General features: G+C 37.7%; 2 protein-coding genes across 3 annotated transcripts in view; one reads left to right on the top strand and one right to left on the bottom strand.

Moving 5' to 3' along the window:
• Nucleotides 1-8247, top strand: part of usp34 (ubiquitin specific peptidase 34) — a 49621-nt gene extending 41374 nt beyond the window's left edge. For both annotated transcript variants that reach the window (XM_056732904.1, XM_056732896.1), the window contains exons 63-76: nucleotides 422-726; nucleotides 872-1201; nucleotides 1305-1462; nucleotides 1575-1653; nucleotides 1736-1862; nucleotides 2067-2174; nucleotides 3473-3577; nucleotides 3796-3920; nucleotides 4008-4131; nucleotides 4277-4356; nucleotides 6021-6161; nucleotides 6244-6390; nucleotides 6474-6630; nucleotides 6712-8247. In XM_056732904.1, coding sequence (XP_056588882.1) covers nucleotides 422-726; nucleotides 872-1201; nucleotides 1305-1462; nucleotides 1575-1653; nucleotides 1736-1862; nucleotides 2067-2174; nucleotides 3473-3577; nucleotides 3796-3920; nucleotides 4008-4131; nucleotides 4277-4356; nucleotides 6021-6161; nucleotides 6244-6390; nucleotides 6474-6630; nucleotides 6712-7400 — 2675 coding nt within the window. In that variant the 3' untranslated portion in view covers nucleotides 7401-8247. The remainder of the gene's footprint in view (nucleotides 1-421; nucleotides 727-871; nucleotides 1202-1304; nucleotides 1463-1574; nucleotides 1654-1735; nucleotides 1863-2066; nucleotides 2175-3472; nucleotides 3578-3795; nucleotides 3921-4007; nucleotides 4132-4276; nucleotides 4357-6020; nucleotides 6162-6243; nucleotides 6391-6473; nucleotides 6631-6711) is intronic.
• Nucleotides 8248-9369: 1122 nt separating this feature from the next.
• LOC130436449 (protocadherin Fat 1) overlaps nucleotides 9370-14129 on the bottom strand; it is a 21729-nt gene continuing 16969 nt past the window's right edge. The window contains exons 23-29 of the mRNA XM_056767096.1: nucleotides 12855-13046; nucleotides 11840-11934; nucleotides 11570-11725; nucleotides 10718-10909; nucleotides 9906-10016; nucleotides 9779-9806; nucleotides 9370-9644 (exon numbers count right to left, since the gene is read on the bottom strand). Coding sequence (XP_056623074.1) covers nucleotides 9564-9644; nucleotides 9779-9806; nucleotides 9906-10016; nucleotides 10718-10909; nucleotides 11570-11725; nucleotides 11840-11934; nucleotides 12855-13046 — 855 coding nt within the window. The 3' untranslated portion in view covers nucleotides 9370-9563. The remainder of the gene's footprint in view (nucleotides 9645-9778; nucleotides 9807-9905; nucleotides 10017-10717; nucleotides 10910-11569; nucleotides 11726-11839; nucleotides 11935-12854; nucleotides 13047-14129) is intronic.

The raw sequence follows: 14129 nt of genomic DNA, 5'->3' as shown, positions 1-14129 counted from the left end.
AAATGTTATAATGTCATGAAATGTATGAAATTTACATCAGTGTCATAGCAATGTAAACAAATGTTTATGTTCCACTAACTTCTGACAATCACAAAGTGTCACTTCTGTTTGCTTTTTGACGCTTAGAAGCAGGACAAAGGATTGCAGCTTTTATCTCGAACAATATGTTTATTATTGTATTCCACTCGAGCAAACAGGATTTCATAAAATGTTATCCTTGATTGACACATGAATAGATATATTTTGTTATGCAATGCAATGCAATGACTTTTAAAGATATTTAAGTGACCTTAAAATGTGCCTAACACAAAAACCTTTATTTGAACCACTTGTCTTGTTTCAAAAGCCTTATTGATTTACTCTGTCATGTTCTTCTGTATTGTAGGATATATTTTAATGGTTCTATTGAAATGCGTTTCAGCTGCGGCGTATCTTCTGGTGTCCCTCATCCCGAGTAACTCCTTCCGTCAGATGTTCCGCTCCACGCGTTCTCTTCACATCCCGACGCGTGACCTTCCGCTGAGTCCCGACACGACGGTCGTTCTGCATCAGGTGTACAACCTGCTGCTGGGTTTGCTCGCCCGCGCCAAACTCTACGTGGACGTGCCGGTGCACGGCACCACCAAACTGGTCCAGTATTTCAGCTTCATGACCTACTGTCTCATCTCCAAGACAGAGAAGCTCATGTTCTCCAGTTACTTCATGGACCTTTGGAACCTCTTCCAGGTATCTCAGAACAGACTAAGAGACATTTTGAAAAATCTCAAAGTAAACTATTTGTATATTGTATGGGAATAATTTTAGACCTTTGAATTCTTTTTATCTTGACATTTTATTCTTGCTTTTCTCATTTTATTCGTTCACACCACAGCCCAAGTTGTCAGAGCCGGCGATCGCCACGAACCACAACAAACAGGCCCTTCTGTCCTTCTGGTATAATGTCTGCATGGACTGCAGCGATAACGTGCGGCTTATTGTCCAGAACCCTGTCGTCACCAAAAACATCGCCTTCAACTACATCCTGGCCGATCACGACGATCAGGAGGTGGTGCTATTCAACCGCGGCATGCTTCCGGCGTACTACGCCATCTTGCGCATGTGCTGCGAGCAGTCGCCCGCCTTCACCCGCCAGCTGGCGTCCCACCAGAACATCCAATGGGCGTTTAAAAACCTCACGCCTCACGCAAGCCAGTACCCTGGGGTGAGCACAACCTTCCATCTCAAAAAACAGCAAATCTCCAATGAAATTGATAAACGTACAGCTCTTCTAAGTGCGAATGTGAAGGATCTGTTTCTTTGTGCAGGCGGTGGAGGAGCTGTTTAACCTCATGCAGCTGTTCGTGGCTCAGAGGCCTGACATGAGAGAGGAAGAGCTGGAGGATGTCAAGCAGTTTAAGAAGACCACAATCAGCTGTTACCTGCGCTGTCTGGATGGCCGTTCCTGTTGGACTACGCTCATCAGGTACTCGCACAGCCATGCTTGGGGACGCTCGATTCATCTGTGATTCTTATTCCCCTAAAAAAAGACATCATTTTCATTACACCATTTCTGAAACTGAATCTCTCTCTCTCAGTGCCTTCCGTATATTGTTGGAGAACGATGAGGACCGATTACTGGTGGTTTTTAACCGAGGAATGATTCTCATGACTGAGGTATTCATTCCTCCTGTTTGTTTATACTTTAAATATTTGATTTAAAATAGATTGTCACTTTATATATGTCTTGTGTCTGCAGTCGTTCAACACTCTGCACATGATGTACCATGAGGCCACAGCTTGTCATGTGACAGGTGACCTTGTGGAGCTGCTATCCATCTTCCTCTCTGTTTTAAAGGCCACGCGACCCTACTTGCAGCGCAAAGGTTATATCTACTACACACTCCAAAACAAGATACACATTTTTGTCATCCTGCGCTCTGGTGACCTATTTAGTCTGAATTTTTTGTCTCCACCCCTTTCGAACCGCATAGAGTAGTAATAAAGATGTCACATTCTTCAGTGGCATCTGGCAACATAACTGGTTTTGTAATTTTTTTATTCTATTAAACATTGTTTTCCCTTTGTAGATGTAAAGCAGGCTTTGATCCAATGGCAGGAGAGAATCGATTTTGCTCATAAGCTGCTAACGCTGCTAAACTCCTATAGTCCTCCTGAACTGCGCAACGCCTGTCTGGGTGAGTCTCCTGCAGTCGCATATATAGAAGTGTGACTTCTGTGTATTGAAATACATGTGCAATAGCACCACAAAACTAAAAACTTAATATGGTTACATCCGAAGGAATACTATTAATATTCCAAACTGTACCAATTAATGAATCGGAATAATTGCATTCAATTTTATATTACTGAGGAAAAAACAATCTAGATTATTCCAAGGCATAAAATACATTGTTAAATATTGAATATGTTTTACAGAAAGGGGCTTTAGAAGTCAATGTAATATGTTTTATTTGTGTGTTTAATAGTGTCATTGGCTGCCAATTTTTTATCCATTTTACAATTAAGTTTGCTATTTCTATTAGAAACCTGTAGGGTGCATCTATCCTGCATGTTCTTTGTCATTATGTTAACATTATTCTTATCAGGAGAATATGGTAAAAACGTTACTTTACGTGTGTGGTTTATAGTTTTATGTTTAAGACACATCATTCTATTTTCTTGACTTTTTTACGCTAAGTACGAAATATTACGTCTAATATATGATAAGCATGATAAGCACAATATTATAAAATTAATTAATGTAATATGAGTCACTGACATATTTTGTATTACACTCAAAAGTTGGTTTTGCATGCAATCTATTTTGTAGTTGTGAATTGTACGTAATATTGAAAAAAGTATTCAAATGCTTGAAATAGACTTACCGAGAACGTGCACCTTAATAAGTGATGTTCATGTAAATGAAGTCAGAGCTATGTATCGTGCCGTTCATTTCTTGGCACTTATCCAATGTTGTAAAAGCATTCCTTGCTGAATCACACAGGGAGTGTTTTTATTTCCTACTGAAGAATGAATGTTGTTCTAGTGATACATTGTTTCTTTCTAAGAATTATTACAGGTAAAGTCATTTTTTTGTTCTGCGATCAATGTTAAACGCCTTTAGCCTTGTCAAGTGTTTTATGTAAGCTTACACGCCCTTTCAAGTTATAACACTAGGTAGTGGTCACTTACAACCTACGTAGTTTGTCTTATTCAAAACTTGTACATGACAAATTTATTCTGCAGAGCACATTTTGAGTAATGTCCGGGCGTGTGTATATATTCAATGGAAGTCAATGTGGGTCAGAGTTGTTTGGTTACCAATGTTCTTCAAAAAAAAAACTTCTTTTGAGTTCTGCAGAAGAAAGTAAGTCATGCAGGTTTGGAATGACATGAAAATTAGTAAATGATGACAGAATTTCTGGTCGTGTGTATCTTTAAATAAAGCCATTAAGTGAATGTGATTTTGAGGTGTGGCTGTTCTCGTCCTCAGATGTTCTGAAGGAGCTGGTCCTCTTGAGTCCTCATGACTTCCTGCACACGCTAGTACCCTTCCTGCAGCACAACCACTGCACATATCACCACAGCAACATTCCCAGTGAGTAAAACCACTACCCATACACATCCATCATCTTCACAAAATCAGGCCTTCAGGTACATCCAGGCGGTCGCAGTGTATGGTAGTTTTAGTTTTGGGCCAACCACTCAGAACACCATAGCAACTCCCTGACACCTGTAGGCATGATCGTGACAGGTTTACTATTTTCTTGCTGTACTGTGTAATTTTCTGTTGTGTAACACTTTGTGTGTCTATAGTGTCATTTGGGCCGTATCTGCCCTGTAGAGAAAACATCAAACTGATGGGAGGAAAGAACAACATCCGACCTCCTCGACCCGAGCTCAACATGTGCCTGCTGCCCTCCATGGTGGAAACCAGCAAGGTGCGTGTGAGAAATAGAACCAAGGTGTATATGAGCTTTGGTTCGTGTGTTTGATAACAGATCTGAGTGTCTTTGCGTTTCCTTTAGGGCAAGGACGAGGTGTATGACAGGATGTTGTTGGACTACTTCCTGTCATACCATCAGTTTATTCACCTGCTCTGTAGAGTCGCAATCAACTGCGAGAAATTCACAGAGACGCTAATCAAACTCAGTAAGAGTTCTTTCCATAAAGTTTTTTTGGTTTTTATTGTTATTGTGTTTTAAGTGCTACTTTGTGCATGAAACTTGTAGGAGAACAATTTCGTACAGAAATTGCAAATATACGCTGACCGTATCCATTATGTTCTCGTCTACAGGTGTGTTGATAGCTTATGAAGGACTTCCTCTGCACTTGGCTCTCTTTCCAAAACTGTGGACAGAACTTGCGCAATCTCAGGTAAATTTCTCTCTCTCCAGTTTAAACAAAAGTATTAAATAGCATAAATAGAATATTATTTGCTAGCTAGCATGTTTGCTAATGTACGATTGTGAATGCTGTTTAACACACGCCAAGATATATATATATATATATACACAAGAATGCGAGGCACTTGTTACACAAATAAAGTTTCTTGGAAAAATAAATATACTGTTGGCCTTACGAGCAGGCGAGTATAATCATTTATAATGCATTTGTCTTTATGTTTTTAAGAGGATATTTAAGAACTGTTTTAGAAATGTTTGCGAATCGCAATTAGGAACATTGTTACCTCCTTGACTCCAGCGACTAATATTGTTTAAAAACAACTGTTTCGCTGCGAAAATTTTTACAGTTGTTTGCTATAATTCACTGCATGCAAATAAACCCTGCTGTATGACACACTATGCCTCATGCTTTTTGTAAGTGAATACATTTAGCAGCAGAAGGTGAACGTTCTTGGAAGCGATTGAGTTGTCACAATAGTTACAATAGCGGTTGGCAGTACATTTGCTACTGACTTAGGGTGTGAAATACCCACCCGATCAGAAGTCACCTTCATTGTTTCCATGTTAAGCAGTTAGTTACCGTTGACATGGTGACATTAACATCAACAAAATTGGCAAACAGCAATGTTGAGAACATCAGAGAAAACCCACGTCCTATTGCATAATGAAGGTGTCGCAATGGATGTAGGAGAGGTGAATGAAACTCCCTGATCTCTCTTTATCTCTTAAACATATGCACACACATGTTCATATACACAAAGGGCCTTTTTTCTTACCTTTTTTAAATCATGCAAAACTAATAATTAAGATTTGTAAGACTTTAGTTGTCTTTAACTTAGAATTTGCTTAGAATAAAAAGAAAACTTGAAAATAGAAACGAGAGCTAATAAAATATACTGTGATATATGGCTATGTAAAAAGCAAGAGACATAAGACGCTTTTTAACTATGGTATAAGTTGCCAACAGATGTTTCTATGGTTTTACTGCTTGAAAAAGTTAGCGCATGAACAATTCCATTAAAATATCAACCTTAGATCAGATGCTAATATATCCCTATGTGAAGTCGATGATTCAATATATCTGGGTTAAATACATTCTCTGAGAATTTATATACCCAAGTTTTGTTGCTGGAATTGCCCTAATATGGTTAAAGCTTCCTTAATTACTTTTTTGAATTTAGCTTCTTTATGAAAGTCAAATTCAGCTTTAATTCAATTGCATACGGAAGCTGTAATTGAACCTTCTGTAATAAAATGTCAGAAATGTATCAATCTAGAAACAGAAAAGTTATTTCAATGTCAGTTTTTATATTTTGTTCAAATTTTATCGAATCAGCTCTAACAATAACAGTTGGACTAATCTTACAAGCACGTCTGTGACAAGAGCTGTCCGTCTTACCTTATTAGTCATAGCAAGGGAAAATATTTGAACTATTATAACTATGTTAGTATTAATCAATTTCGACAATTGTCAAAGAGTTTACAGGTAATGCCGCTCTGATTCCAGTTTGACTGGTTTATTAAACTGTTTTAATAATAGTCGAGCAAAATATGCTTCCCTTATCCCTGATGCTTTAAAACATTCAGGACGTACACACACTTATTAAGTCTTCACTTTTGTCTCCTGTTTGTCAGTGTGCGATGGCGCAGTCATGTGTGAAGCTGTTGTGTGAAGATCCAGCTTTCGGAGAGTACATGAAATGCATCCTGATGGACGAGAGGTCTTTCCTCAACAACAATGTCGCCTACTCCTTCCTCACTTGCTTCTTACACAAGGTAAACACACACGCACTGTACGTGTCAAACAAACTCAACTTTTACGACATTGACAAACTTAACCTCACGTTTCGGTGTGCAGGTGCAGGTCCAAGTGTTATCAGGCCAAAGCTGTTCCAATCTCATCAACGTGTTGGTGACCAACCTTCTGAACGAATACCACAGCCTGCAGCCTGAACTGACCAATCAGAGATCAGAACTCGGCAAAACCAGCGGCCTCCTCAATGCAGTCAGTACTGTGACCTCTTTAGTCCTCGTACGAGCCTTTGAACGCAACTCATCTGTCTTCATCTCTGTTTCTGTCTATCACAGGACCTGCGGGCGCTGGTGTTGATTCTCTCGGTTTACACTCCTCAGCAGTTAGAACCGGCTTTGGGTCCGGCGTTACAGGAGCTGCTGTCCAAATGCAAACTGTGTCTGCAGCATCGAGCCACGTTAGAGATTGAGGCAAAGGAACGAAAAGTCAAAGGTGAATTGGTCTCGCGTTGCTCAAGATATCTTAAAATCACCGCTTGTCGCTTATTGCTGCATTATGTTTTCTGTCTCTCAGTGGAGGAAGAGGGTGTTACCCCTGTCAAGCGGAGGAGGGTTAGCAGCAGTGCCGACGATCGTCCATCAGATGGCGGCGGCAGTGGCGCAGTTTGCCCTCCCTCGACCACTTCCTCATTGGTTCCCTGCTCGGAGCAGAAGGCGGAGCCGGGCGAGGCGCTCACTCCGACTAGCACTTCAGACACAGAGACCCGAGACTCCTCCCTCATAGACCCAGGAACGGAAAACGAGCCACCCTCTCCTGACAGCGCCTCCCTGGAGGAGAAAAAAATGGACGTTTCTTCGTCATCGTCGTCCTCTTCGTCGTCTTCGTCGTCCTCTCTTCCCGAAGCGTTTAGTCGGACAGGTGAACATCAGCCACAGCGAAGAGAGGAAGAGGAGGAGGAAGGTAGAAGGAAGGAGACGCAAGAGCAAGAAGGAGAACCCGAAAGAGAGGAACTCCCCTCCTCTTCCGCTGAATCGGCGCTGCTGCTCTCCAGCCTTCAGGATGGTGCTGAGGGGCGAGGCTGTTCACTCCAGGAGGCGGAGTCGGGAGGATGCGGACACGCCCTCTCACAGGGAACGTTTAATTCCGCAGCGCAGCAGCAGGATGCTTTGGAAACGCTTTGTCGCACTGTCGAGTCCACTATCGGCGTGGTTGCCAAACTGTTGAATGGTGGGAAAGGAGGGGCACGCCCCTCGGCTTTGTGATGTCATTTTGGTGTTTCCTCTTTTTTCTTTGTTTTAAGAAAAATTTGAGACAGGTTATTTTTGCCCTTTGCCCTCACTCATCAGCTGTTTTCCCGTCACCGTGTTGCTATGAATGTTAGTGGTTAGCACGGTAACTTAACTCAAATAGCGCAAAGGGCATTTTTTTCTTTTAAACATTTTTTTCCGTTTTTGAAGTGGTTTGTTTTTGAAGCTGCAGTGAAACAGGGAAAAGGTTTACAATGTTTTAGTCCCGTCAGTGCATAATTTAATTTGCGATTTTATTCACGTGTATTATTGATCGTCTTCTGTGCCAGTTTTGTACTCGCAGATGTTTTTTTCTCTGTGGTGAATATCAAAAACTATGTTTACTTGTGCATTGAAACGAAGAAAGAACCACAAAAACATTGATTCTGTAAAGAATCTTCTAAATGTTGCCTGGCTTTGTAAATGAGATGGTAAAATATATATATATATATATATATATATATATATATATATATATATATATATATATATATATATATATATATATTTCTGTAAGATATATGTATACAGTATATATCCAAAGGAGCGCTGTATACTGTATATGTAAATCTCTTGTACTGTATATATACCTATGTTGTGTATATAGAAACTTAAGGTGCTTTTTTGTTCAGGCAGAGAACATTTCTGGCCTGGATATTGCACATTTGCTGGAACAGTTGGAGCTCTATTTTATTTACCAAAATACATTCCATAATCTATTGGATGTCATTCTTGCGTTCTATGTATTTGAGTTTCTTTCTGTTTTGATTTATTTTAATATAGGATATAACTTAATAAAATTTTAATATGATTTAATTATGAACTGAGTCAAAAGCAGGCTGTTGGCTGATTTCTTCTGTAGCAGTGTTGTGACTGTAACTCTGCCGAGTGTGAAGGATTCCAAAGCTTCACGGCTGTGTGTGAAATTGTGTACTAGCTTAAATTGATTTTTTAGGGACAGCACTACTACTATAGAACTACTATTCTTTTTGTACCATTGCATAAAGTACCGTTGTCGTTAAAAGTCATTTTGTATTCATTTGGTTATAGGAGCTGATCAAATATTGTCTTAGGAAAAGTAATAAGTTATAAGAAAGAATTATTTGAAATAGCTTTTGCATTTTTAGAATTGTTGATCATTTTAGTTTAATTTATTTCTAATATTGCTAAATAATTTTTTTATTTTTTCTCTTAATAATTTTAGTGCCTCAACTTAGAACTTGAATTTAAGTAGCAGGCAACATTAATAATTTAGTTTAAGTTCTTAGTCTGCAGCTATTATGAAAATCATTTTGTATTCATTTGGTTATAGGAGCTGATCAAGTATTAAGAATTTATACGAAATAATTTTTTGAAATAGCTCTTACTTTCGGTCTTTTAGATTTCTTGTTTTTTTTATTTTTAGCATATGTATATATTTTAATGTTGCTAAATATGTATTTTTCTTATATTTTTTCTGTTAATAATTGTAGTGCCTCAATTTAAACTTGAATTTACGTTACAGGAAACAATTCTAATTTAGATGAAGTTTCCAAATAATATTTAGGCGTATATTTTATTTTTATTAATTATTTTATTCACATTAAAAGCCCTTGAATTGTGGGATACAGAGTCTTTTGTTAAAAACTTCCACACATTTCTACTTGGCATTGGTCAATCAGATATGACTTACTACTTGCGAAACTAAATTTGCATACTAGATATTTGTCTAGCGAACTACCATACTACTAAATCATTTTATTAGTATGGCAATATACTATTCTAAACACACTGTCGCTACACTGGTTTTAATAAATATTATATGGAAACTTGAAAGCCACGGTCTGACATGTGAGATGTGCATAGTTGCATACAAAGTTGTTTATTTTTCATAAAGTTACATGAAATTATTCACAAGACTATTTACGTCTTCAAAAACACAAATTAAACACTGTACGTTTCGCCGCACAAGAACAGTTGATCCAGTTAAAGTGCAAAATATTTCAGTTGATTACAAAATGCTTTTCAGGTAGCAAAACAAAGGTAGTTGAATTACACACAGGTTGGAAAAATGTAGAAACAAAGATGTGATTCATGTTTAAGACACACAAGATCATGATGTCTATTGTGTTATTGACAGATGTTAACAAGCTGATCTTTTTAGAAGGAGGAGACGCTGTTTTCATTTCTGTCATCATCGTCATTCTCTTTCTCAGAATCCGACTGGTGACTATTCTGCTCCTGGAAAACAAAGATATACATATATTGAAAGATGAATTTTTCAAAACATGTTATTATAAATATTGATATTGTTATTATTTTACTTAAGTTTATTCTTAGTTTTAGTCATTACAGCAAGCTCATATAGTTTTTACCTCTTTTGTTTTGACAACTTCTGGGTTTCTGTATTTAAAAAGGAACATGTTCAGTTTGTTTAAAAAACACATTTTTAAAACAAATTAGACAAATGAACTGTTTGCATGTAATAATTCTTGCACTCACTCGTCGTGGTAACAGTTTTTGGTTATGCTGGATCTGTGTTTGAATGGGCTGTGTTTCTCTATATTGAAGCTCTCTTTGTCTGAATCTGTATCCTTGTTTGTTTTTCTAAACCTTAAGCAAAAAATAATGTCCATTATATAACAGTTTCTCTAAAATAGTGGTTCTCAATGTTTTCATGGTAGAGCCCCCCTGTAAACCCATTTAATGAACTGCCCCCCCCCCCATATTGTACATTGAGGATAGATAAGGTAATGTTAAGTATGTTAGATTTAGTTTATATATGTATTTATATAAACTATATTTAAAGAATCAAAAAATACCTGTATATGACAGATTGATCTCAAGCAATTAGATTATATATGTAACAGACAGTCCTGCTGACCAAAAGAAAGCATAATCGTGATTATAAGCAGTAATTATTGGTATTGTGTTAATACTACTCATAATGATATTCAAAAAAATTGCGACAATACCTGGTTTTCTCCGAAAATAGAAAACAAAATGAATTAGACGCATTTGGCTGATAGCATAACTTCCTTTGATAGATATCAGCAAAATGAATGTGTTGTGAAAATCTAATTTTGTAACCGTTGATCAGTTCTCAATTGCTATTAATGACGTAAGCTATTTGCATTCATGTTAAAGGTGCAGTAACCAATTTTTGAGAAATGCTTTACAACACCAAAACAACAATTTTGTCTTTCACCTTGAAATCTGAAGACCCACCTAATATATTTGTTGATGGAAATATGGGGAAAAACACATTCATTGTAGCCCCTGCTATAGAACACTGTTGTACTGTTGTAACTTACTTAACCACATAGACGGTCATCAGCACTACAAAAGCCACTACAAAGACCGCCAGGGTAACACCGAGGGCAATGACGGCTGCTTCACCCGAATCTCCAGAGTTTCCGGAACCTTCCTCCAGCTCGATGTCAAGGCTAGAACCAAACACCTTCTCCAGTTCTGCTGTAACAGCGGCCTGTTCCTTGAGTAACATCCTGCATGCGTCAACACAACATGTCTGAGGAACCATTCTTCGGAAGCCGATTTGGCAGGCATTTCATTTTTTCTCTTGAATTGTGTGCAATACAATTAGAATCATAATTTATGTGGGTGGAATTCTGGGAAGGTCTATGAAAATATGTGGTTCACGTTTTACATGATCCCTTCCTGTTCTCCTTGTACAATATTAAGCGAAAATTACCAGGTTAATGTTTTAAAACCGTAATATTGTAACTATTGTAACCACAACCAATCATTCACACTTCACAAACTGGCCTTGTTCTACATGGTATACTTTCACAGAATGCTCCATACATCATGTTGGATGATTTGATGCAAAAAACAACAAATCATCCTAAAGAAAAAAATCACAGAGAGAATCATATATTTTCAGTGCTATACACTTGTCTGCAAAGGTACGTCTGGAAGATATCTCCTGGAGATCGTCTCGGAGACATCTGCTGTTAGATGTTTATCATTTAGAATGTACTGCATGTAAAACAGCTCTTTCGAAGACGTTTATGAGATGTTTTTACACAGCAGATGTTTTACAGACACACATGTGCTATCTAGGTTTACTCTAAATACAAAACGTTAATTCACATACAGTATAGGCTTAACCTTTAAAAAAAATTGCTAATACTAATTCGTCTTACTCTTTGACCTCCTTGGCAGGAATGACGGCGCCACTGCTGTCCACGGCGATAAAGCTGATGAATGTTTTGGTGGTCGATTCTCTGAGGATCTGATTTTGACTCTCAGCTGCTACACTGAGGATCTTCACAGTCCAGCCTAGCGCTTTCTGCAGAGATCTGAGCCAAAACACGGTAAAATGTTTATCAGGTACAAACATTACAAGCGCATCCAGAAGAGCAGACACCAAACAGAAATATGTTTTGTATTGTATTTTGAACAGATATACTCACTCTTGAATCTCTAGAAGTTTTTTCTCCACAGTAAAGACGGGTTGGTTAAGAGAGATCACCACGACGCTGATAGTTGCCGTCTCTTTAATGTTGACCTGAGGATGTCAAGCACAGTAATGTGAGTTAAATACATTTCAAGTCTTTTTTATTAAATACATGTTGGCAGATCCAAAAGTAAGAAGTTGGTAATATGAGCACAGTAGAAGCTTCTCAAACCTTTTGTTTCCATTTTCTATTTTCATTCTTACATTCTAAAACTTGATAAATCTTACACAGACGAATTAAACGCAATTAAGGTTAGTAAGCAATTTTGCCACACTAGTCTCATGTTAAAGTAGTAGTTCACTTTGAAATGAAAATTTCTAGATAATTCACTCATGTGCATGTCATACATGTGTGTTTATTTCTTCTGTCGAAAACAAATTAAAGCTTAGAGCCTCCAACGTGATTATGTACTATGTGAAGTCGTGAACGCGCTACATGGAGGCACTCCGAGGCAGTGAAAGTCATATATTTATGTTTAAAAAGTATATTATTTATCGTTTTCTTGGAAAATGATCAATCGTTTCGCTAGACAACACCCTTATTCAATGGCTGGTGTCGTTTAGAGACTTTTTGAAGCTGCGATAAAACTAAAATTCGGACCAACACCCCCATCCGTCGAAGTCCATTATATGGATAAGAACCCTGGAAAGCTTTCATCATAAGCTTCAATGTTTTGTTTCGACCGGAGAAATAAACACGTGGACGTCTTGTATGACATGTTGTTGAGTGAATTATCATGAAATTAGCACAAAATCACATAAAGTGTTGTCTAAACAGCTTGAAAATATCTTGCCCCATACACTTCCGCTGTAAGTCCGTTACTTTATTATGTGTTGCTCGAAATAACATTTCAATTCATATTTGCTCAAGTAAGTGACAGATTTTTAATGGTAGCATGCGTGTGCGGTTTCTATACTTTGTTGTGATGTTTTTTGTCCATTTTTGTCCATTTTACCATTTCTCTGCTCACCTGTACAGTTGTCGTCGTGGACTGTCCGTGTTTATCTGTGGCTTTAACTTCACAGGTGACCTGAGAGCCTCCAAAACTAGATGCATCCAGCACATACAGTTGACCAGTGAGATGGTCCACATCCAGAAGTGTGGTGGGCTTCAACAGGGTGTACTGCAGCTCTGAACTTTCTCCTACATCAGGGTCAGACGCCTAATGAACATACAACCACAATTATTTCAGGGCCAGTATAATTTTGCTTAAAAACTTCTGCGTAAAAGAATTAGGCTTAAGAACGATTCAGGACCTATCTGAGAGCAACTCTGAGCAAGGAAAGGACAAAAACTTTTATCTTAATGTGGAGGTGGGGCTGACCCTCTTATGTTTGACACATTCTTTTAAAGACTGTGATTGATTGGTTGGCCGAGAAGAAAAAAAAATAGCTCTTAAGTATAGAGTCATTAGTTTGAAATGGCCTTTTTTTAACGTTTTTATCGTTCCCACTCGCACGCACTGTATATCTATATAAACTGTATTTATATTCTTTATTTGTTTTTTTATTTACCATGCTGTTAATGTCAACGTATTTGATAGAACATAAACAGTCAATAAGTTTATGTAAGTGCTGTAATTGTTTGTGTGTCACTATTGAAGGTTGTGACAGAACCGAATCATCTCTGCTACATAGTTGCATTTGTCCAGTTGCTTAAAATGTTAATGTATGATTTCGTCTATTTCTGGCACTATGGCATTTTTGCGCTGTCTTGGAGATTTTAGCGTGTCTCGTATTGGATCGTTCACGAACATGAACCTTGCACGATCTAATGCGTTGTGTCTTATTAACTCATTGTCATTCAATTCTATTCAATGTAATTTATTTTATAGCGCTTTTACAATTTGCATTGCATCAAAGCAGCTATACAAGAAAACCAAAACAAAGATAAACAAAAGTTAAACACACAAAAACTATTTAAAAAAAATAAGATGAATCTTTAAAGTAAATTGGAAATCTCATGCATTGGAACTCATTTCTTCTCACTTTTCTTTTTTCGTCCATTTTCTTTGCTGCTAAGGAAACTCTTAAGTCTTTTAAAAGTCCTAAGAGCTTTTTCAAGGGTTAAGATGCTTTATGAATTACTTTTTTCTTTACTTGGATCTTATTTCTTTCTGTAATATGAAGGAAAAACAACCAAATTTCTAAGAATTTTGTCACTAGCAGCAGCTCTATGCGCTATGATTTTTAATGAAAACAGGCCCAAATGTTTTAATCTTCATCATCTCTCACTGATATATCTC

This window comes from Triplophysa dalaica, chromosome 2, assembly GCF_015846415.1.
Source record: "Triplophysa dalaica isolate WHDGS20190420 chromosome 2, ASM1584641v1, whole genome shotgun sequence".
Classification (NCBI taxonomy): Eukaryota; Metazoa; Chordata; class Actinopteri; order Cypriniformes; family Nemacheilidae; genus Triplophysa; species Triplophysa dalaica.
Note: the sequence above shows the minus strand (reverse complement) of the source record. Positions and strands in the feature narration are given on the sequence as shown.